The 25,295-nt window shown below is 39.0% G+C and overlaps 1 protein-coding gene and 1 long non-coding RNA gene across 3 annotated transcripts in view; both read right to left on the minus strand.

The window, feature by feature from the left end:
• The window catches only part of LOC148426331 (uncharacterized), a 91,939-nt gene extending 88,476 nt beyond the window's left edge, over window positions 1-3,463 (minus strand). For both annotated transcript variants that reach the window (XR_015864987.1, XR_015864986.1), the window contains exon 1: window positions 3,329-3,463. This is a non-coding gene — a long non-coding RNA (uncharacterized LOC148426331). The remainder of the gene's footprint in view (window positions 1-3,328) is intronic.
• On the minus strand, window positions 1,689-25,168 carry atg5 (ATG5 autophagy related 5 homolog (S. cerevisiae)). Its single transcript, XM_088409493.1, has 8 exons — window positions 24,962-25,168; window positions 24,323-24,510; window positions 24,070-24,197; window positions 23,348-23,426; window positions 22,879-23,041; window positions 22,271-22,365; window positions 9,041-9,158; window positions 1,689-3,633 (listed from the first exon to the last, which is right to left on the minus strand). The coding sequence occupies exons 2-8, from the start codon at window positions 24,428-24,430 to the stop codon at window positions 3,497-3,499; spliced, it is 828 nt and encodes a 275-aa protein (XP_088265619.1). The 5' UTR covers window positions 24,431-24,510; window positions 24,962-25,168; the 3' UTR covers window positions 1,689-3,496.
• Between the last annotated feature and the right edge of the window lie 127 nt (window positions 25,169-25,295).

The raw sequence follows: 25,295 nt of genomic DNA on the forward strand, positions 1-25,295 counted from the left end.
ACTTAAGTACTGAAAAAAAAATCCAAATTTAACCCCCCAAATTCTTGTCCAAACAAGAAAAAAATAGCAGAAAAATATGCAGATATTAAAAAAAAGATAAATATTAGACACAAAAGAGTAGACTGCACACACACTATAGAATTACAGAAACCTGTTGAAAGAGAAAAATAAGGAAGAAAATACACACAAAAAATATAATATAAACTTTGCACAGGAGGGCCTGAGTCAAGATTCAATCCAAGACCTCGACATGCTAACCACTACTCCACCGCGCCAGTATACACAACCCATATTGTAAAATGGGACGTTCCATTGTGATTTGTCAGCGGTCACGTGGAAACACACGAGTACAGTACGCAAGTCAGATGGCGGCTCCAAGGTGGAGAGGCCCGTAAAAGTCAGTGTGTCAGCTGAGACCAGACATTCATCACCCAGATGCACACACATACACACGTTCACAAACACACAAGCTGAGCTTGAGTCAACGCTGTAAAGTCGCCATCCCATCATGCTCGACGACGGCTACTCTGACGTGATGGCGTGACGTCACGTTACAGACGAGCAATATAAATTACCAATTTTCATGAGGAGTGATTGTTTGAGAGGCACGGACAGCAAAAGAACTTGCACTTTGTTGTGCGCAAAAAGAAGATGTAAAATTAGCTACTAAACTACATAATGGTGAATAAAAATGTGCTGATTGAAATATATTCCTGTAAAAAAGAAAAAAAAATAACTCAGGTAGTTGCAAATATGCATGAAGTGACTTAAGGATCCTTATTTAGACAAAAGTGGCACTTTGCTGCCATTTTGTGTTCATTTGCACATCTTGGTGCTGAGAACTATGTTGATGTGAGTTGAGGAGCCTCTTCCTTGTCACTGAGCTATGTGGTATTGCGTTTCATAGATTCAGTGAGACTTTAGTGCCATCTTGTGGCAGCTTTATTTTGGTAAAAGTAGTGCTTTGTTGCCATTTTAGCACCAAGGAGGTATTTTGACATGAATTGAGGAGCTCCAAATTGACAAAAGTAGCCCTCAGCTGCCATTGTGGTACCAAGGCGCTATGTCGAAGCAAGTTGAGGAGTTTAATTGAGATGAATGTAGCGCTTTACTGCCATTTTCCAGCATCTTAGTGCAAAGGTACCATTTTTATCTGTTGATGTCAAAGTTTTTTTTTTATGGTGTGTCATATCCCACAGAAGTTGAAGAATGGGACAAGCCTCTTTTGACTTTGTTTGGAAAATAAATACCCAAGTACAAATAAAATATAAATCTTCTAAAATACAGTACAAAAGCATTTGTACTTTGTTGATTCCCACAACTGAAGTAGAATTACATACACACACACCTGCAGGGGACCATAACTGGCGTCTGTAATTATGTACGCACATTCGTGAGGGTGTTGTGGAGCAGCCAGAGGCCCGTCTGACAGGACAGTTTAGTGGTCTCATTAGTAGTAGGGGGTACAAATGAGTTGTCGGGGGTGGAGGGGAAAGCAGGTAATTAAACTGGGAAGACGAAGAAGGAGGAGGGGAACAAGAAAAAGAAGACGCTTCAAAGCCAGCATGTTGGAACAGAGAAACTTCAATTATTGTGTGCAACGTGCGTCAAAATTAAATTTCCCACAAGGTAGAAAAAGAATTTGTGCAGTCGTTAAGATATTTCACTCATATTTATCACTCATAAAAAATAATTCAAGCTTATTTAATGAAAGTCACCACAAGTAAATGGAACCAATTTGCTGGAAATTGTTATTTGCTAAATATGTCACGCACATCTAATAACACTGGAAAATGTTAAATTCATTTTCAACTTCATTAGAGACACTGACCAAGTCATCCATCTCAACACAGACGCCACGTGACGTCGGACGCCAAATATGTACGGACAAAAATAGAATATCAACAAACGCGGTCAACTGAAGTAACATCCAAAGAGCGGCTAAACTGAGAATGGACGCGACCACATGAACAGCGCGTAAACAAGGCGGCTGCACAAACAAACCAGCCGTTTATTGTTGCCTTTGAATGAAGACCACAGTGAGGGAATATGTGAAGAACATACCAACAATAATGTGACAAAGAAAAAGTGGCCTTTAAGTGGTCATAAACCTACAGAGCCCCAGACATGGGTGGAGGGTAATACAATTGTAGACGTCAAGACGTCAAAGAGCCATTTTTACCGGGCTGGCAGTGAATAAGTTAATGAATAAATTAATAAAAAGGAAGGATCACTCATTCCAATATTTTAATCATTTGCATTATGTTTTGAATCCAAATGAATTGTTGCTATCTTTAAGTATCCAAATTGTTCGTTTCCCCATGTTCTTAGCCATCAAGGTCATTGCAATCGGCACAGTGTGAATCGAAGCAATGAGCCACTATGTTGAATTTGTTGCATTAAGATAAACTATACGATGCAAATGTCATTTGGCTAGCAATAATGCAAACTTGTTGCCACAAAATCTACTTTGTGACTAAAACATCATTCCTGTGAAACATTTGGATACGTGGATAAGCAAAGTGAGTGCACCACATACTTATTTCTAGCCACAGAATGGTATTGCGTGGTGACAAATTTGCATTTTGTGCACACGATATCTCTTTATGATGTCATAATGACCCAGAATGACGTTCACCCCTTCAAGTCTGGGGCTATGTATAAATCTGCTTGTTGGTAGTTTCCATGGTATGGAAAGGCATTTGAGCATTTACTCAGTATCCTTGATGTCAATATTAAGGTCCATGTACTAGTAGACTCTTTGTTACTCCTGCAAAAAATTAAGAGTACTAGTAGAAGGACTTTTTCTGAGTAGTACCCCCCCCCAGTAGTGCCACTTTTGTCTTACTAGTAGGCAATTAAACCTTACTAGTAAACCAAAATGCTGCACAAGTAACACCATTCGAAATAGCATCACGGAACCAAAGTTGTTCCTCTAATGTCTGATGTCATAAAAGTTATGGAAGACAGTACTGGACGAACATTACTTGTAAGCCAAACTAGTTCTACAGGTTCGCTGAATTGTTTCACCTTTTGGCTTTATTGCAAACTGAGCATTTAATTAAAATCCTTGATATCAACCTTAATGTCCATATATTAGTATGTGCTTTGCCCTCACTTCTAGTGTAAAATTAGTTCAATTCTAGCATGTTGTATTGCTGGTGTGCAGAATTGTCATGAGGTAGCGGAAAAACAACATGACAAGACTCAGTGTCTCTACTTGTGTGCTGACTCTTCTTAAAAGTGAGGCGCAAAAAGCATACAAGTACATGGATCTTATACTGTGTGTCAAGGACATCACATAAATGCTTGAAGCGGCTTTCCTTACCGGTACTCAAATTGCGGATTAGGTGCACGACTGTGACGGTCTGCGTCCGACGAGGAACATGAGCATCAGGGCAAGTTCTAGGAGAACATAATTGGTTCTTCTCATCCCACGCTCTCCTGAAGCATCATTAGAGTTTGTTGCCATGCCGATGGTGCGATTGGGTGGGCCTCAGTCGGAGGTCGCCGGCACCACGCAGATGTGCAGGAAGTTGTCCGGGTGACTGAGGTGCTCGCTGAGCCACTGCAGTGGCGTTTCCATTAGCGGTTCGATGCCATGGATCAAAACCTGATAGCGCCTGTCCTCACCTATGTGACACACAGTCGGTTTTGGTTATATTCGATGGAGGGTAAGGTGAAGGACTTTAGTCACATGATACGAAGAAAAAAAATGGAAGCAGCATAGCAAGGCAGTGTTGGTCTTTGAAGTGGTCCATACATAAGCATTCAGATGACAAAAAACCTCTGGGTGCCATGTTTTCTTCTTAACTATTGGCTTGGAATACCTACTGCAAAGTTATCAACTAATTTTGCAGTTCCACACCAACGCTTAATTAGTACTTCCTATAAATGCACACTATGAGGGAGAAACGTCTCAAAATTGTGGACATGTTCAGACCAGTGGCAGTTAACTATTTTTGTGGATTGCAAGTGCTGAACTTTCACTTTGACATTATAGGTTTCACACGAAAAAGCACAACAACACAAACAGGAACCGCTAAGAAAGCTCACGACTACAGATTGACCGTTGTGCGCGCAAAGAAAGCGGGACCCATGTGTTCCATTTTGTAACGGCGGAAGCGGCAAACGAAGCAACAAAGCCGATGATTTTAGAGAGTGAGCGGGTTTCGGATGCATTGGCGGTTGGCACTCGATGACGACGCCCTCCTGATATGACGTGGTACCTACCGCCTCTGCTTGTGTGCTCGCCATATGTGTGTGGTCAAGAATGACAGACAGAAAGTTCATTCTACTTACCAAGAGTTGCATGACGGTCAGCTAAATTTTAAGGATGAACCTAAAATGTTGTGCTATAACCTTGGTGAACATTTGACCTTCTGTAAACTTTTGAATGAACATCGCCAACTAGTTGACCGATCTTGCTCAAGAATTTAAATAGCAAATTTTACAACACGTGCTTGATCGATGACTGGACTGACACATTTTCTGGTTAGAATATAAAGAGTCCTCTTGATCATGCCGTTCACATTTTGACATCATGAGATCAAGATGAGGCCTAAAAAATTGATCAACAGAGGGAAGCTTCAACAGGAAGTGCCCAATGAGTTTAAACGGAAAGTCAAGTCTAAAATATTCTTTACAATAATGTGTTTTATGTCAGGTTCTTAACTAAAGTCCCTTTTGGAGTCAAGGGGCAAGTTTTTAATTTTTTTTTTTTTTACTGTATCTTTGAAGTGACTAGTGAGAGACACAATCTAAATCAGTACTTCACAACCTTTTTCAATGATGTACGCTCTGTAAAATATGTTGTCCTTTTTTCCTAATCAGAGCAAAGCATTTTTGATGGTGGGGGGAAACCACAACTTAAAACAGAGTGCTGTGCCCCGAGGTGTTTTGTTCAGCAACTCCAGAAGATAGATTGTGTAACACCATCTATTTATTTCTAACTCATCTGCTGGAAAATTGTGCCGCTAATGACAAAGTGCATCCATATAAATCTTAACAAAGGCATTCAACATTTTGCAAGGGTGTCATGACATCACAATGTAGCAAAATGTTGCTTCATTTTCTAATTAATTAAAAATGTCCTTGGAGCTGCATTAAAAAGTCTTAAGAGTTGCTGATGCCTGCAGAAACTTAAAATCGCTCATACCCCAAGAAGCACCTTCATATGCTCGTAGAGAATAATGAACCCCCATTTGAAGGTTATTTTTTGTAGTCTTACTTGTCTAAACATGACATGCTTAATTATATTGTGTTTATGAAATATAAATTAAGTAGCAAAATCCACTTGTTTTTATTCAGCTAAGGCACAGGTGTCAAACTGCAGTCCTCAAGGGCCGGTATTCTGATTCAAATGATTAGGATCATTCAAGCTGAGCATTTGAATCAGGTGTGTTGGGAAGAGAAAACAGGAAAACATGCAGGATACCGGTCCTCGAGGATTGGAGTCGGACAGCTATGATCCAAGGTGTCAACTATTTTTTCAGTCATTTGCAGTAGACTGAAAATGACATCACAGTCGCTTAGGGCTCAGCTAACCACCAATCACAGCTTAGCTTGCAAATGTCACATGACCAAACTTAGAAAACAGGTGAGTCGTCATTGGTCGTTACATGAGTGCAACAGCATTTTTTTTTTTTTGCTGTCCCTCATGCCTGAAAAAGTCAATCTTGGTTGGTCTGAGTTTACTATTTTACAGTCGTTTGGGCTTGTCTTAGTCTTCTTTATAGATTTCTCTGACAAATGTCCACTGATTTTGAAGCAAATATTTCCAGTGTATGTGAGGGTCAGGAACACAATGCCAGTCTCAGCACCTCCAATGAGATCTGAGATGGCTGTAGATGCACTTTTTCTCACAGACTCAAAAACACACATACGAGTGGGTTGGGCGTGCTCTATGAATGAGATGGGGAAAATCTCAGTGGGCCACACCCCACACCCACTCAAGACATGCACGCTCATTAGTGTACAAACAAGCATGCCCACACATATACACTGACTAGACATCAACATTATGGCAGTTGAAAATGTTTTAATTAAATTATAGAGTGGATTTGGAGAGGGATGGTTATTCATGTCAATCAGGCCATATGGGGGTGTTCCTCTGCTGCTTCCCCAAAAAAAATCATGTCGTGCGGAAGCTGAGAGGAAAAAGGCTAATGGGAGCCATCTCAAATGTGTCATGCGTGGGCAAAAAGTTGCTCAACAACACACCTGGCTCACAAGTCAGACTTTTTCCCCATTGCATGTTGGGGACGGACAACTGGGAAGCCCCCTTGTTTTCTCTAAAAATAAATACATAAATAAAAAAACTGGAACGTTCAAACAATTTTATTTTGAGTTGATGTATTTGAAGAGGTTTGATGAAGCTGCCTTGGTTGAAAACGCACCCCTGCGGATGTGCATTTCTCCCACTAGCAACATTAATGTGAACTCGCTAAATCTGTGATTTGCAACGACAATATTCAACAACTTTTCCAATGCCTCTAGCAATTAGTTTAAAAGAGAGTACCATAATGCAACAACTATAAGCCATTTTTTAGACTCTAATTAGACTCTTTTTTTTTCAAAAAATGAAAAAGTATGGGTGGTTACAATGTACAAGGTTACAATGTTTCCAGCTGATTCAATTAGGAGTGGCAATGTATGCAGCCGAGTGCTACGGTTAGAGAGCACGGAAACTGCAGCCGAGTGCTACGGTTAGAGAGCACGGAAACGTATTCCATTAGACTCGTTTATTAATTGTGGTCTTTTAGCATAATCACGCATTCATAAACCAAATATATAATTTATGGATATGAACAGAAGAAAATGAAGAATTTAGGAAGATGAGATTTACATTGCCAAACTGTTGATTCATAATATAAATATTAACATAGAAAATACCAGAATTTGACCCTAAAATTAAGGTGCATTCAATACACAGGTAAGTCCTATATTTAGGGAATCATGGTAAGTAGAAAAGGGAGCTCGGAGATTTCATTTGAAGGCCATATCGCCCGGTCCTTGTCAAACCTGACACCCAAGCCTCAGACACAACACACGCTTGCCTCTTATTTGATGTGTGAAAGATCACAGAGGGGCCGGGACCCCCAGGTTTGGGGTCTGAACTGTGGAACAATAGCAGCAGCAAAGCCCACCGACGCCGCCAAAACACACGAACCACTAGGTCTAATCCAAACACCACCATAATCCCCTCCACTATCTCCTAGATGAGGAGGAGGAGGAGGCCACAGAAGAGCACTTTCTCCTTGATCAGAAGAGTCGGAGGCTTGATGTCAAAGACATGAAAGCAGGATAAAGACTAGACCTCAGGAAGAGACTACACCTGACTGACACCTTCAAAGAGGAATAGGAGCTCCTGGATCAGGAGAAGCCAAGATCTTTAACTTCTGAGCCACAAGGGAGGAAATGAGATGAGCATCTGGATAATGTCCATTCATTTTTATTCTTAAACTTTGGTCACTGTCATTGAGACAGGCTTTCAATACCACTTTTGCAGACCAGCATTAGTATGAGTAGTTAACTTGAGTAGTCACGGATACCAATGATCAACTCCAATAACACATTTGATACATAAAATTTCCTCGACCAAAAAAGACCTGTATATTGCAATGTAGCATTTGTTTTAGAATGGCTGATACTGGTATGGTAAGTACCAATACCTGGAAATAAGGCCAGGCCCATCCTTATTTGTTTGTTCATGGTAGAGTTATGTCAAAAGTTGGCATTAGAAAGAAGAAAATAAATAAGAGTTAGAGAAAATTAATCTCATCCCTTAATCTCTGTAATTTGTAGATAAAATACGTCTTTCAGTTTGTTGTGTTTATGCTGCAAATGACACTCACATGAAACTAAACCATTTTGAATTATTTATAATAATTTAAAAAAAAGTTTTGTCAGTGTCAGATAAAAAGGGAAAATTATTATCTTTGTAAAGACTACTTTTTACATTGGATCTATTCTGATATATATTTATATATTTACATGTTTTTTTGGTGATGGTGGTCGTGATTGGGACGTGAATGTAGTATGACATCATCACACAATCATCCAATGAAGCATGTACAACCAGCTCTCATGTCACAATTGCACAGGTATAAATAATAAAGAAAAAGTGCTCTTAATCCCGATAATAATAGAAGTGTTTTTGGTGAAAGTAATAGTATACTTTAACCTTGTTTTGTGTGTGTGTGTGTTTTTTTTTTTTTTTTTTATGCTTGCTGCCCAATGCCATGTATTCTACCAATAATACCTTCATGATCAACTGGTTGACCGTGATCGGAGTATTGAGCCCCTCTGGCTAAAATGAATATGAGACTGAACATGTTTGACAATGCACCGTTAAAACTGACAACAGGAGGCATGAAAAGTGGGCATGAAGAAAGTGAATGAGGTAGCCGGGTCAACAGACAGACATAGAGGGTGGGTGTGTATGTGTGTAGCCGGGCTTGCTCTGTCTCCAGTGAGCAGGTGAGTCTCCTGCGGGTCGTCTGTCCTGACGCTCATTTGTGTCCTTATCTACTTCCCCTCCTCTGTGTGTTTAGACTGCTGCTGCTTCCTCTCATCTTTATTTGGGCCACACACACCCGCTTCCACGAGCACATATTTACTATTTAAATGTAAGTCTACAAGACGGGATGCAGTGTAATTACTGAGCGCATCAGACAGAAGGGGTATTTTGTTTGATGAAATGACATTGTTTATTTACTCATTTGATGGGACTGATTTAGAATTAAACATTTAAATATTAAAATCTTAATTCGTAGGATGCTGTTGCTGTGGCGATGCACTCTTTGCATAGAAAAATGATGCTGTTTCTGAGCATCTAAAACCAAGGCGACAACTCATGAATCTGGCTTAGTAGTAAGGGATGAAAACATATTTCTTACCTCAGATAAGAATGATTAACAAAACAGACAAGATAAGACCCATTCCGTCTAACTATTTTTCAGAAATGCGAGTGATCTACGGTACTTTTTTTAATAAACAGAGAGTAGATAAACCTGCCAAGTTCTCGTGTCTTACATACCATGATTGGGTAATGCTGCAGGGTACATCTCTTTGAGCAGGTCGCCAAGGGTGTGAGCATTGCCTTCAGGTGAAATGGGACGAAAGAGTTTCTGGATAAAGGGCCTTTCGCTCATCGTCTGCAAAGAATAGAAGAATAAAAAGTTCAAAAGACTCATAATATGCAATTCAATTTTGTTTCTGGCACACCCAAGTGTGAAAATAAACAACCAGAGAAATTTGGTGTGATCTGATTTGCATTAAGTTGCTCTACGCACATTTCTCTGCTCTTGGTAGTAGGGCTGGGCAAACAGCCACCACTTTTAAGAGCCGAATTACGCAGCAATGCTATTAGGTCAAAGACAAAGAGTAATTAGAGCTGCTTTGTTTGCACAGACGAAGAGACACACGGTTGAGAGTAAGCTGCAGTTACATTTGTTATATTCAGGGAAGATAAAGAATATGTGCCAGTGAAAATTGTGTTACTGTCTATGCACATGTTGCGTCATTGTTTGACTTAATATACAGTATCAATTGCTTATTAAAACAATGTCATATTGTGCCTGACATGGATGCTGTTTGTTAGTCCGTCTAAGGCATTTTACACTGTTAAAGTTAAGACAAATGGACTTGACTAAGTTATGTGGTTGTTTAATGTTATTTTTTTGTCTTATGTTTCGTTTGCCTGTAAACTTCAACTAAGAGTAGCAAATAAATTGAAGAATCGTTTACTATCTGCCAGAACTGTTGCTATTTTTAAATCTATTTTTAAAGCCCATACTTCAAAAACGCATACATCTCAAGCCACTACTGTATCATGAAATGAACATCTAATATCAAAAGCTATCATCGTTATAGAGACAGATGTTGATTTTCTTTGTGTTCTAATGTGGTTCCTGCTTGTTTCTAAAAGATTTAGCTTGAGTCACATGCCATCTGCCTCATATTAAAACCCCTTCATGTGTTTTGCTTCTTTCCGGAAGCATCTGCTCATCAAGCAATAGCTCTATGAAATAAGAGGTGAGAATTTTTTTTTTTTCTCCCTCAGCCACGCCTACATCCCGGATTGCACCTGTTCCGCTGAAGACGACGATTTGGCGTGCATGCAAGTGACTCAACCTACATTTGACGTTGCAGTAACTGGAAGGATGAAATGCTAAGTAGGGAAAGTCCGTGATGCTGATAAACTGAGAGGGAGCTGATTGGAAGCGATGCGCCGATGAGCTAGCAGTGGCGTTTTTGGGGCAGATGTGCAACGCAATTTGAGATGCTAGGGTGTTGCGCAGACCTCCATCAGTCTGGAAATCATCAGGTCTGTTTACAGGGCAGCGTGAGAACGCCACTGGCTCGGCCTCAAGGTTAAATGAATCATGATAATCATGTAGCGATTATTGATTCTACTGCGAGCGGTTCAGAGTTCAGCGGCATTCTTTCCCTTTTCACACGCCACACTCTTTCCTCGTTATGGAAAATAAGAAAAAAAATAGAATTTTGAATCTCTGAATAACTTACATACGGCAGCATTTAAGCGGTTATGAAATATGATTCTGCTATTGTTGCCATGTATGAATGGCAACAGGTGGCTACACAGGTTAATTGTACATTCTGCCATCTAGTGGAGCAGCATTTCATTTTCCGTCCTGCCACATTGTTGGCATGGATGAACTGAGGTACCTTATTTGTAGTAAACAAATAACTCAACTTTCTTCCTATAGCACTTAAAAGCACATCTGTGACAAAAGTGCCCCTCCTTTTGTCTACAACAGAAGACATGATTAAAAAGTCATCTTTACATCATATGTTCCCTTTCAAACAGTAGAAAAAGTTCTGTCTGAAGCAATAAAGTTTCACACCACAGTAAAGTGCAACCACAATAGAATAGACGTAAAACACTGTAATATGTATGTAGTTTTACTGTACGTATGACTTTAAATATGACATATGTACTGAAGTACGTAATGCAACTCACAATAACATCAATAACAAAAAAGTGCGCTCCACTATGGTAAAGTAGTTGTGGGCATCTAGACTGTTCTGTTTTTTAAATATCCATTTTAAGAAATTGACATAATGGCAAAGATGTGGCTTTTTCTTTTCTAAATACAATTTCATATCGTCAGATATTTTTGTCAGGATGGCATGCGTCAAAAACATCCGACCCTGGACTTTAGAGAAGCTTTGCCTGGTGACGGTCCACAAAATCAAACTTAAAAAAAAAAAAAAAAAATTACATCCCAAAATGTTACCAAACCCTGTTAACATAAAAAACATTCAACTGTTGAAACACTCTCAAATTCATATATTTCCTGAATTATCCGATTGCCTGATTAACTCATTCATTACCATTGATGTTTATATAAATCAGTAAGTTAAATCATTCACTGCTATTGACAGCCATATATGTGAAAAATCAATTTGAATTGGGCTAGCAGTGAATGTGTTAATGCTTACAAACGTCACCAATACTATTAAGAAATATTGATGGAATTATTTAGTTATCAAAAAAAATGTTAAACAAAAGAGAACACGTTTGAAAAATGAGATTCTTCAAAGTAGGCACCTTTTGCCCGGATAAAAGCTTTGCATTGCTTGATAGTTTCTCAGTCAGCTGGGTAACAACTGAAAGCGCCGGTTTCCACATCACGCCAACATGCTAGAGAAGGTTTCGAAAACACGCCAACCTGTTTTAAAGTCAATTTGGAAGCTTTGCGGGAAGTGTGGTTGGTCTGAGTTGATCAGCACCAAAATTGAGTAAGTACAAATATGAATGTGAATGCACGTTTGTCTTTGGGTGCTGTCGACTCTTCCTGGTCGTACTCCTCCGCTCGCTTGAAGTATGTGCCAGTTACCCCCAATCCGAATGAGAACAAACATGATAGAAAATTGATTGATGTATTGACAGTTGCGTTTCGACAGACTAATCTAGCTGTCCCAGGTTTAACTGATTGATGGTATCATCCCGTCGTGGTCCAGTTCCGCTACTGAATAACAGCCGGTGCTTTGTCACCGTGATGGATATTTCGGCTGGAGCCAGATGAGCTAGTCTTCTATCTTCACACCTCGCGACGTTGACCTGATCGCACCTTGTCGACACCCAAGCTGAGGTGTCGAACAAGAGCCCGACGACATACGATAGGCTCTAATCATGAGAGACGTGAAAAGGAAACCAGTGTGCAGCGGGATCGAGTGACCGTGCGGTAACTACACACCGCCGAGCAGCCGGGCGAAGGTGGCCGAGTTGGCGTGGAAGGCGTCAAAGCACGCGTTCATGTTACACAGAAAGATTGAGTCATCTGCGGTAGTGCCAGGGACTTAAGACTTAATCCATGCTTTATTTTAAATCACTATTATTTTTTATTGAAATCATCAATACTACACAGTAAATCCCATGTAGATCCCATGACTTCATATATAATTTTTTTTAAACATTTGACCTTTTTTTTTTAAATTATTATTTTAATGAAGATGTCCTACCAAAGACCTTTAACTGTAGCCAGTCGCATGGTTAAAATCACTTTGAAATATTCGGTAATTCACTCATGTTTGAACATAATTGCTGAAAATGTGCAAAGGCAACGTATGCTGCAATCATTTGCCTTACGTCACATTTTTGTCCTATTTATTTCTTACAGAGTGCAAATGTGTCAGCAGGTGGAGCATTTTTTTTTCCTAATTCCATCTAAAAAAAAAAAAAGACAACCCATAAAAAAGTACGTTCCTAATATATATATATATATATATATATATATATATATATATATATATATATATATATATATATATATATATATATATATATATATATATATATATATATATATATATGTATATATATATATATATATAAAATAATATAATATAACTATAATCAACTGTGCTCGTAAGAACTTTTTCTAGCCAAGGGATACGCTACAAAACTCAGAAAACAGACAATTGGAAATAAATTACTAACATTTCATGAAACCAAAATATTGGAAATAAATTACTGAAATTTCATGAAACCAAAATTAGAATTTAGATTGTTGTTGAAAGTTAATGCTTCAGATAGTGTTGAGGCAAGTAGATAAGTTCTTGCTGTCCGTGACTATCACCAGTAAGCCACACCAAACCGGACCTTGGTGAAGCAGGGAGAGTGTGCTAAGTGACAGCGACTTGGATGCATTTTTAAAATTTGGCAACGCATTAATTATGAAAGCCAGGGTCTATTGTTTTCCAAGGTGATGAAGACACTTTCTTTTGAGCCACCATGACACCTTAGCTGCCAGGGCCGTACATGGTGACACCGGCGTGGTGGCCTCGCTCTCACTCGGTGAAAAGAACCGCGCAACTCAACACGCCGCCTAATTGGTGGTAAAGGGGTTTCAATTCGCCTAAGTGATGGCCAAATAATGGCGATGGGGGAACGGAGCTGTCAATCAATGGTTGTTTCCACTGAATTCTGAGCCTGTCCATTTGTGAATTAAAATTCCACCCACTTTTGGTTGTTTGTTACAGAACTTAACATGGCCTCACGCAAGAGGAGAGACGCCACTGTTCAAACTAACGCCACTGCGCAAACTAATGAACGCACGCACACCTCCATCAAGCAATTCAAAAACTAAAACTTTGTCTACAGATAGACTGGTTATCAATTCAGATTTCTAAAATAGATTTGATTTGATTCACAAGGGCCCAATTCAATTGGATCCACTTTGTCTTTTGTTTATGTTTACATTTGCAAACTAGATCTCATCCCATCTCTAGAAACTAAGTTTATAGTAAAAGGACAGAACCATTTGCCAAAGTATATAACCCTGGATTTTGCAAGGTAAATTAATTCAATTGTAGGTTAAGTCAGAAAATGTTACAGTTGCATGTTTTTCTTCTAAACGGATGTTTTACTTAACACCTTTATATACAGTATATTTGAGTGATGAGAAAGGTTATTATTTGTTCCTTACTTTTTCTTAATGAAATTGGTTAACATAGTTGGAGTTGGTCATCCGTTTAAGGCCATTTTGAAATGTTAATATTAACATATTAACACTGAAGTGTAGCTTTTGAGCAAGCAGTGGCCTTGCTTACCAGGGCTCAAAACAACGGCTAACTTCAATGGAAAACCGCTCCTCATATACTGCATAGTAGCATATGATCATACATTTTATAAGTGTATTTTGAAACAAGATCAGAATATGAAAAAGAAAATCGATTCTCATTGAATATTTTTAATCTAGCTATAGTTTAACAGTACCCTTTTCATCAGCTTCTCTTCCATTATTTAAATAGTTTATTTTAGTTATTAGTTTGAGTTGGGAGTTTTGGTTTTAGGTGAAATTTGTTTAAAGCATGTGGCTGAAAACACTTTTATTTAATAGTCTCTATATTGTATATTTTCATCAATTGGTTAGAATGTATCCCACGCCCGTGAGTAAAGGGACTTTACTGTACACACAATTATAACTGAAAGTCGCGTCTAATTCAGGTATGGTTGCGTTCAGCGTCTGCTTGAATTGATGCCAGTAGACTGATAATGATCTGTGATGTGGTTGAGGGAGCAAATACAAGACCATAGAGACATGGAATTAATTATGTTGAAACCAAAATAACTTAGTGTTGTGTTCCTGTTAGCGTCAAGGCGTATTGCAACATGTCTGCATCGTCCAATGACGGTCACGGCTGTGCTAAGAGATGCTTACAGTAAAGCCCGGCATGACGTCCTCGTCACCTGTTGCCTTTGGCATCTTTGCACACAAGAGTGTGTGGAGCATTCCCGCGTGTTGTAATTGTCGGTGTAGTCACCCTGGCCGCCCCCCTCTTCGTCTCAGTTAGCCATTACAAGATATCTGGGAGGCAATAAACATGCATTCTTTCAAGCACGCAGCTTCCAAAGAGGCGAGTGAGTTGGGGGGCTGGTGTCGTGTGATGATTAAATGCTGAGTCAAAGAGCGGGAACATGGAGGCGTACCTGTTTCGCAGACGATAGTAGTGCCATACTATGAGCTATAATTCATCCATGAAGGTGTAGAAGGGAAAACAATCATGTGTATATAATTATTTTCCACTCAAAAATCTACACACAACAGTCCACAATGGGAATGGTTCTTTTTTGAGGGGGATGTAAGTCTGTAATTGATTTTTAGCATGAGCACAAGGAGTGAGGCACAGTAGGGGAACACTTTAATCCCTCCGAAATGAAAACGCTAAAATACCAAAATGGTAACAATGTGAAGAGCTATGAATATTCTCTGGTTACACTGGCACATGTCCAATGTTTTTTGTCAAATAAAAAATACAGAAAAAAACTTTCACATATTCGAGCAATTCAGCTGTATGTGGATACCTGAATTTGTTAAACGTGAAGAGTATTTATACTTTACTTTAAGACTTTATTTAAGACAAATATTACTGCACTACATATATTTACTTAAATCTTAAATTATTAAACCTTATACAGTAACTGTATTGGTACAGTAATTATATTGGTCTACATCAGTGTTTCTCAACTATATTTTGCCAGGCCCCCCCTAGAAAATAGAAAACTTTTCGCGCCCCCCCCCCCCCCCCCCCCAGTCGATGCACTGAATATAAATAAGATTATTATTGATGAAAATTGTTTAAGTATACCTACACATGTATCCTTTTTAACATTAACAACATAAAAACGCAATATAAATCAACTTTCAACAACTGTTAATTATTTTTATCACGTTTATACGGGTTATGGCTTAGTCTAAGACGGAAAAAAAGGGCACCAAAGTGCCTGAAACTAAAAGAAAATGATGAAAATTATTACTTTAATTTTTATTTATGTTACTCAAATGCAGTACATTCTCATATTTGCGGTTGAATTTATTTATGTAACCAAAATGTTTGAAATGCGTGGGACATTTTCTCATATCTACTGTAGTTGCTGACTATTATTTGTTTGAACAATATCACTTCAAGTCTTTCTAACATTTACTATTACATTATTTAACATAACTAAAACATAAATTAACCCATGCATCATTCTTACTGATACCAGATTGATACAGGTATTGGATAGTAATCTAAGCCATTGGTTCTCAAAAGGGGGTACATGTACTCCTGGGGGTATGTGAAGGCCCATCAGAGGGTATATGAGGGTTAACAGTGTATAACAGTGTTTCTGCAGATATCAAGGAATCCGATTTAATGCTTGTGACAGGGAAAGTATAATATTCTTTTCAAATTAGAGCAAATTAATTGTAACATGAAGCTAATTGTTGCTAAATTGTGTCATATACTGTATAGTGACTCATTTGCAAACGATTGTATGTTTTGTTTCGTTTCATATGGACATTCATTTTCGAAACCGATACAATTTTTAAGCAGACGAGTCAGAAATACTAAACAGATATCACATGATCTAGAGATACCACTATAAATATGGTTCCGAAGCTTGATAAAGCACGCAGCGCACAGAGACTTATTTTTCCATCCGAAAACGCTTTGCCCTGGCTGAAAAAAAATTTCAGATAGTGCATCGATGAAAAAAGGTTGAGACCCACTGTGCTAGGCTGTGATATCGGTATCGTATCAAAATAAGTATCCCTTTAAACGACTCTCAACTTTTAATGATAGCAACCAAAGTAAAGCAAGACAATGTACAGTACTTAATACACCTTCTGCAAAGAGGTTCTGGGTTCAAGCCGCCCTGTGAAGACACTAAATAGCCAATAAGCGTGAACATGATGGTGTGTTGAGGAAAAGCAAGCACTATAGAAAATGGAATAATAAACTGTGTCAGCAAGTTAAGAGGCTCAAAAGAAAGCTTTCTCATAATAGAGTGTGATTTAAAGAGTAAATGTTATACAGGTGACGTAAAGTGAGATGAATGGTAAAAACAGTAGGCATCCCTTGGCAGACAAAGTTAAGAGGACAGAAACACGGTGTGATTTATCAGCGTCCGCGATGCAGGCGCTCACTCGCCGTAATGAAAAGTGTACACGAGGGCCGCAAGGCATTTTTGTCGCCGCCACGGCTGCAGGCCAGACGGAAATGAGCCCTCTGTTATTTGGACTCCGCGTTGTCATTAATTCTGTCTGCATCAAACGCAGCACATGTTATTTACACTAAAGACCACAATCTGCCTTTGAAGGACGCCAAGCATGTGTTTGCGTGTGTGCATGTGTGCGCACACGCGCGACTCGTCTCCTCTAAAAAGTCATGCGGTGGTAACTTCTGAGAGCCAGACAGCTTTGTTCTTAAATTTCTGCTGTCTTCTTGCATCCATGTTCACTTTCTCCACGCCGGTGTCATGTCACGACACGTCCGTTGAGCTACACAACGGATTTTTTTCTTCTCCCTTACGCGCACGGAAACTTCTAAATGGATTGATTGAACGAGTGCCAGCCAAAAGGACTGGCGGTGCTTGTTCACGATGGGGGATTGGAAATATTTGCACGTTTGCCACCAGATTCCCGTCACATTGTCGACGATGAACTTTTCTTTGCCTCAGCCAAATTGTGTTTATTATTCATTTTTGTCGATGAGCTGTAGCATGTTGGAATGTTAGAGTAAATGTTCATATTTATTCATAAAATAAGGAAGCTCACAATTGAGTCGACTGCGCTCCTCTGATTACAAATATTTTATGTTTTTTCCTCCAGGTATGATTCTATCCATATTTGGAAAAGGACCGATTTAAGGCTGTAGCTCATGGATATTTTAATAATTGATTATTCTTTTGAAGGAAGATCAATACCACTTTTTTTAAGACTGATACCAATACAAGAACTCAATTCAGTAGCTACCGATACCAAGTACCAATTATTACTCGTTCTTACTAGTAAATTTTTTTAACGATGGAAACGTTCGTAGTTTGGCCCATAATGTCGACAAATTAAATGAAGCCAATTTGATTTTTTTTTCATTAAAAAGACATGTGAACTATTAATCCATTATCAAACATAATAATGGTTTAATTTGATAAATGATTAGTTGTTGAATATTCATTGCAACTCTTCCTTTTTAAGCTTTACTAAATAGTGATATTTTCTTTCTTTAAAAATGTATTTGGAGTACCTATAGAAGAATCGTAACATTTTCACATTTAAATAAGACAATGTTAATTAATATACAGGTGAATGTTAGGAAACGTTAAAAGCTACAAAAATGACGAGCTTAGTCATAAAACTAATTCTTCTCGAAAATCAATCTAACTGAAATGAAAACGAGTTGAAGATCACTGGTCTGGATAGATCGACTGAAAATTTCCAGCGAACATCTTGCTCCCAATCTTTGACTTTGTGTTCCGTTGGGTATAAATATTTAGCGTCTCCATTCCAAAACAATGGAAAGTTTGGAGTCACGCGTCGAGAAGTTCTGGCCAGCAGTTTTTTTTTTGTTTTTTTTAACAGCGACGACAAGTGCACTGTCTGAGTAGGCATGTCGCACGGGCTTTAAAGGTTTAAGTTTTACTGCCGCACACAAGAATGTTTGTCTAAAGTGCATTAAGAGGCTTTATGGCACACGAGATGAGAGAATAAAGACGAGAGGCAGCGGAGCCGTTTTGACACGCGGGATGATCAATCATAGCGAACAACAAAGCATCACATCTGCATCCCTTGCTGAAAGTATTTTGAACCAGTGGTCCGACGATGAGAGTAAGGGGCTTTTCCCAATGCCGCAAACGTTCCGAGACTCAAAGCGCAGCTTGTTTTTCGAGACAAATCTGTTTCACATTCTGGCTGGGATTCATCGTGACTCTTGAATGACCGCTGGGCATCAAAAGGATTTATGGTTCTATTCCCCGATGTGGGAGTTGGCGGCTTCCTGGTTGCCCCCACTAACTGAAAAAATGAAATTATATCAAATATTACAAATCTTAAATCGAGGCAAAATATGCTTGTTCTATGTCTACCAAGCCATTTTTGTTATTAGCAGTCAATATTTTGTCAAGAGCATTCCACTCCAAGCATTTATTGTTAGTGTTATTTAAATAATTCTAATAGTTATATTCAGATATATTCAGGTATATGGACGTCCTTTAAAAAGGTTTACAATTGTTAAAAGATGCCACAACACTACTAATAACAAACCACTACTTTCATCTAAATGAATCCTGACTGTCAAATTAATTCATTGGCCACATGATGGTGGCAAAGCACTGCTTTTTTTCTGAATAAAACTCTTTATTTAACATCAACATAGTTCCTTAGCACCTAAATGCCACAACACAATGGTAAAAGCACAACTTTTGTCAACATTATGACCCTCAAGTCACTTCAAACAGTTCCTTGGCACAAACAAGGCATTAACACACTACTTTTGTCTTAAAAAAGCTCCTCAACTGACTTCAACATAGGTCTTTGGCACCAAGACGGCACAAGACAAATGTAAAAGTGCTACTTTAGTAAATGTATGCTCCTCAACTTACATCAACATGGTTCCTTGGCAGAAATGGCAGCAACGTACTACTTTTGTCGAAACGAAGTTCCTCAACTCACATCAACATAGTTCTTTGGCACCAAGAAGCCACAGGTCACCAGCAAAACACAGTTACTACTTTTGTCTAAACGGTTCTACATACTTCATTCAGTTCCTCGGCACCAAAATGCCACAAGATGGTACCAAAGCACGACTTTTGCCAAAATAAAGCGCTATGACCCCCTTCTACATGTTTCCTTGGCACCAAGATGCAGCAAGATGACGGTGAAACACTAGTTTTGACTAATTAGAGTTCCTCAACGCACTATAAAATAGTTTTCAGACACCAAATTACCTCAAGCTGGCAGCTAATTACCACTTTTTGGTAAAACAAAATTCCTCCAAACAATTCAATGTCTTTCCTTGGCACCAAGAAGCAGAAGCATGCTGCCAAAGCCCTGCTTTTGTCTATATTAAGCTCTTCAACCCACCTTTACCATGTTTTTTTCTGGCACCGCAATACTTTTATTGCAACATTATTTCGGTGTTTAGTCTCACTATGATTCCTTGTTTTAAAACACCTTGCCAAGTTAATACACGTATACAAACAGTCAATTCTGCTTAAATTAACTAGTAGATTCTTTATTACATGATTTTTTTCCCTAGGTTTTTCAGACCCCTTTAGGCTGTTTAATGTTTTCCAGTCTAGGGTCAGCTGCTCGTTCGTCACACCGGTTTTCTGTTTCTCTAGTTAGGGGACTTTTCACCTGAGTCAGGAGCAAACTGCGGAGGAGGAAGAGGAGGAAGCCGCGACGGCGGAGAAGCACCCAGAGGCAACTTGTCCATTTACGCCCCCGGATCAAGCGCTTAGCCCTGAGTCCTGTCATCACCAAAATGGTGATGACGTAATCTGTTTGGTGTACAGATGAAGATCTTGGACTGGATGGAAATTGTGACGCAGGTAGACGGGAATGTCAATAAGCGCGCCACGTGTAAAGCTCTGCCGACCAGTTACAAAAGAAATATGTTTCAAGCCTTGACATACAGTTTGGCAAACATAAACATAAAGAGTCTGACATTTGATGATTAGCTACCACAAGCCCTATGGGCCCTATACAGTGTTTGCTCTGATGTGGAACAGAAACAATCATTTTTATGTCTTTTTTTTCCCTTGTGTAAAAGAATGAAATGCTCTCTACCTACTCCTGCACTGAGATATGGGAAAAACATAAAGACACATACATTCTGTACATTCCAAACCGGTCGCCTCAAAAAACGAGTAAGGAATTGTTAAAAATTGCTGAAGTATTGATTTTTGGGTTGTCGATTTGCAGACAAGCTTCCACAAAACGTAAATCAATGAAAACTATGTTTCTTGCCCTATCACAAAAATGTCATCTTAGCTGCAGCCAAACAAAATAATTGTAAAAAGTCAATAAGTTGCTTGCTGTGATATGGCAAAAGTAGAACGATTAAGGCGCATTAATAACAAGTAGGACGAAAGAAGGCATCAACATGAATGGTGGCAAGAAGGCATTAGACATACTGGCCAGAATTCACATTTCATAAATACAATGAAATAAACAAATTATTGATTTTGAAATAATGTTACATTAGTGTATTATTTTACTATAATAGACTATCTATAATAGGGTATTTTATATTGCACAAAAAAAGATCATACAAAGCATATATACAGAAGTCATAATTTTCTGAAAGGGGAAGTAAAATCAAACATTCTTTTTAACAGAAATATATATTCTATACAGTACCTAATAACATAGTTCTCTTTGACCCATTAGTCTCAATACAGCATTCTGATTTATATTGCTTTTCTGGAATATGAATTAAGCAGCAAAATCCATCCTTTCTTATCTATCACAGATTTTGTTTTTACTCGGTTTTCCTTTAAATTGGCTCATAGTGCAAAAATGAGGGTATTTTGCTTCATTCATACACAACTAGGCCCAACTGCGTAGTAGCACCAAAATGCCCTCTTGTAGTTTTTCCATTAAAAAAAAACATTTTGTGTTCTTTTCCAAATCAAAACAACTGCACAAAAATACTCTAGAGATTTACAGTTTCCCAAAGGATTCCAAGAAGAAGCTCCTTATTTAGTAACAGTGTCACTTAATTCTCAGAAGTGTGCTTGTGTTTTTTCAAGGCGGTGATGGGGCATTTATGGCATTGCCAGAGACAAAGAGGCAGTGTTTGTTGCTGTAAGGGGAAGGCCCTCCAGGCTTGCACAGGCAGGTGAGGCTTTGTGTCGAAAATGTGCACCTGAAAACTGTGTTGATCTTAAGTAAAGCGCCGTGGAAAAAGCGGGAATCTCGTTTGGTCAGAGGTGATTTCCCCAATGAGACAATGTGCCGTGAATGTGTCCCTCAGCCCTCTGGCGCCATCAAGAGCAATGATTATTAACTACACTTTCAATGATTACTAACTACAATTTTTTATTTGAATTCTGAGGTCACTGGTCACGTTTGTAACCCAAAAAAAAAGTTGATAGTAAAATTGTCGCGTTGTTTGAAAATATAAATCAATTCAAATGCTTTATTAAAAAATTGACTTTGTTAAAGATATGATTTGATTAAAACACTTTAAATACCACACTACAACTTGTGTGCATTGGCTTTGTATGTTTTTTTACTTTAACTGCTTACTATTCATTGTACGCTGACCCACAATAAATTATGTTGCATATGTTAGAGCCCAACGAATGTGGATTTTTGAGGCAATGTTGATTTAGATATTTGACAGAGAAAAAAAAATGTCAATATGTGGGTCAACTGAGACTTTATTTACGACTTAACATTTTCAATTGGGGGTGTACCATGTGATTTTCTAGTATAAAATATATGCCTCTTTGTGTGCTACTACTGACCTGATATATCCTGAAAGGGATGTATCGGAATCCCGCCTCTTCAGTGGGATACTCCATCAGTTTTCTGTTCATCGCCCAGAACTGCTCAAACTTATCTGCAGCAACAAGAACACATATATACCTGTAACTTCAAAAACAGACGTTTGAAACACATTAACCTATCATCCATCCATTATTTCATTATTTTTGTTGTTATCAACATGCGAAATCACCCCCCCCCCCTCATTTTTCCGCATGAAGCCTCATACATAATCACATCACATGACCACGGCAAGGCTTGAGCAAGGCTTTTAAAGAACTGTTTTTAGTAGTCTGTTTCACTCGACTGATACTTGCTCCAGAGTCTCTGTGTCAAATGTCCAATCTTTATCCCCAAGATCACAAGTTTCGGAACAATCAGTGCCCCCTTCCTTTCCTCTTACTCCTTCAACATCACTATACACAGCAGCCGCTGAGAAGTGGTCAGAGGGGGAAAAACGGAAAAAGGGGAAGGTGTGTTTGCGTGTTAGAAGTGTGGACAAAATGTGTGACCCTGAGTCAGGTGTAGTCCAATGATAGTTTACTACTTCCCTGATAGCTATTTTGAAACCTGTGCGTGTGTTTCTCACCGTTCTGCAAACCCATCCACAGCTGCTTGTGGTCCTTCTTCTGCATGTCGTTGACAACTTGGCTCTTATGTTTGAGTGCATCAGCCTCCTTAATGCTGGACATGAAATGGGCCTCCACCATCGAGCTGGACAAGCAGTGGAGCAGGTCCTGGGCTGGAAAGTTCTGACAACACAAAACAATTTTTGTTAGCTACACATTCATTCCATCTAACTGTTAACTACTATACCTGGGCTTTTGGTAGCACAGGTCGTGGGCTAATGATATTGATATGCTTTTGGTTGCATATCAAACGTATTATTTTAAAAGGTGAATGAACGTGATTGTAAGCCACAGGAAAACCCACTGGAGTTATCATTGCATACTAATTCGCAGTTACATTATAGCAACCGCAAGAGACAAAATTTCCCTCAATGACTGAAATAAGACATATAATAAAAAGGTAAAAAGAGAGTAAAACAGAGGTGTTACCTTAAAGTGCACAATGATGCTCCACGGCAAGATAGAGTTGGAAGCGTGGAGGTCAAACAGAACACCAATTGGATAGTGCCTGACATAAGAAGCAGCAAAATTATTTTCTGTTCATTTTGTATAATATCTACATTTGGATGATTTGCTTAGTGTTTCGTATTTACTAGAGCAGAGGTTCTCAAATGGGGGAATGACTACCTCTGGGAGTATGTGAAGGCACTTCAGGGGGCATGTCAAATTTGATTAAGGTTTCTGCAGGTATCAGTAAGTTCAAGTTGTTAAATAAAATACACATGGCAATACCACTACAAAATACTGTTACAAATCTTATGTTTAATCAATCAGACATTGTTTGAGGTCTTTTTTTTTTTTTTAAACAAAAAACAGTTTGCGCTGGTCAGGAGGTACTTAGATGAGAATAGCTGTACTAGATTAACGAGGTTGTGAGTGATTAAAAGTTGTGTGGCCTCACTGACATTCTGTGGAAAATATTGATATTGATAACATTGTACATTGTGACAAGCCAGGGTGTCACTTGCCACAATGAACGCATACATGGAGACCGCACTTCATCTCCTCAGTTTTTCTATGGCCTTTGCTGTGAAATACGAATCTATGAAGTGGTTTTGAAGTGGTACTATTTTAATCATACAGCGTGTTAAAAATAAATATGAGACGTGTCGACCAAACTTGCCAGTCCACATTATGTATTTGATTATCACCATTTAAGTGGTGTCCCTTCATATTCGAACCACATCTCCCCCGCATCCTCAGCCCTCATCACTTTCAGGAAATGCTTCTTCACCTTGTCGGTGACCAGAGTTAGGTAGCTCACCCTGGGCAACAACAACTGTGGAAAAACAAGAGGCCCACTGTCATTGACTTCTAAACAACAATAGGTGCCTTGTGATAACTTCCCTGAGCAGGCGCTATAGAAATAAAGACATGAACTTGAGTGACAAGTGTACCACCTACATAATAAGGCTCCGCCTCCCTCTCCGTGACCTCGTCCTGGTTGAGAGTGAAGCAGGCGGGGATCCGGCCGAACCAGACATCTCTTAGCACGTCTTTGTCATCTGCCATGTTGCTGCTGCCGCTCTGGGTGGCTCATAAAGCTAGGACGCCTCTCAGGTCAGAGCCCTAGGTCTAAAACGCACAGGTTCCTGTCGAAACATTAAAGCAAAATTGTCATTACGAGGGAAGTTGAATCTCACCAGCCATGAATGCAACAATCCATCCATCCTTAGCAGTGCTGGTCTTCACTAAGGTTGCAGCTGACTTTGGCGAGGGAAGAGGGAAACCTCCTGCACTACACATCAGTCAACGGTAAAGCACATATAGACAAAAAAAACATTCCACCAGAGACAAATCCGGAGTTATCAATGAATCTGAATGCCATGCGTGTTTTTGAAAGGCGGGAGGGAGAAAAGGAAGGAATATTCTCAGAACAGCATACATACGATAAATACGCTACGCTACTAAACAGAATATATAACATGCATGGAAAATTAGTCTTCGATGAAAGTATTACTGTTATTACTACGTCAAACGACCCAACTAAAATAAAACTGCGTGGGGGAAGAATCTGACGTTAGCACAACAGCTAGCTCATACCTGGTGGGAAAGCAACACGGAAGTATTTTCAAACAAAGATTAAGCGTCAATGGCTTAGATTTTCAACGTTTGTCACGACAAACAGGCGCATTCCTCGTGTGTAGAAGTGGAGCGAAGTCTACTTTAGTCTGTGTTTAGCAACTAAGTGGCAAGGAAAAAGGAGGAAGAGTTTGGACGATGTTGTCATGCCCAACTCCGAGTGCTAGCCGAAGAAGAACAATTCAACAACAGCGCCCCCTGTACACCGCTGACAAAATAACAGAAAGCGCCAGATGTTCTTGTTGGATAACAATTATTATCATTTGTATTTTTTTTAGAAACAATCAACTTTTTA

This window comes from Hippichthys cyanospilos, chromosome 3, assembly GCF_059441005.1.
Source record: "Hippichthys cyanospilos isolate Australia breed blue-spotted pipefish chromosome 3, RoL_Hcya_1.0, whole genome shotgun sequence".
Taxonomy (NCBI): Eukaryota; Metazoa; Chordata; class Actinopteri; order Syngnathiformes; family Syngnathidae; genus Hippichthys; species Hippichthys cyanospilos.

What these genes read in the sequence shown, in the direction of transcription:
- atg5 (XM_088409493.1), bottom strand. Translation starts at nt 24,430, where the DNA reads ATGGCAGATGACAAAGACGTGCTAAGAGATGTCTGGTTCGGCCGGATC. An exon ending in GTGGATGGGTTTGCAGAACG is followed by an intron (nt 22,366 to 22,878) that starts GTGAGAAACACA and finishes TTGTTGCTGCAG; the next exon opens with ATAAGTTTGAGCAGTTCTGG. An exon ending in TCCCTTTCAGGATATATCAG is followed by an intron (nt 9,159 to 22,270) that starts GTCAGTAGTAGC and finishes TATTCTTTGCAG; the next exon opens with ACGATGAGCGAAAGGCCCTT.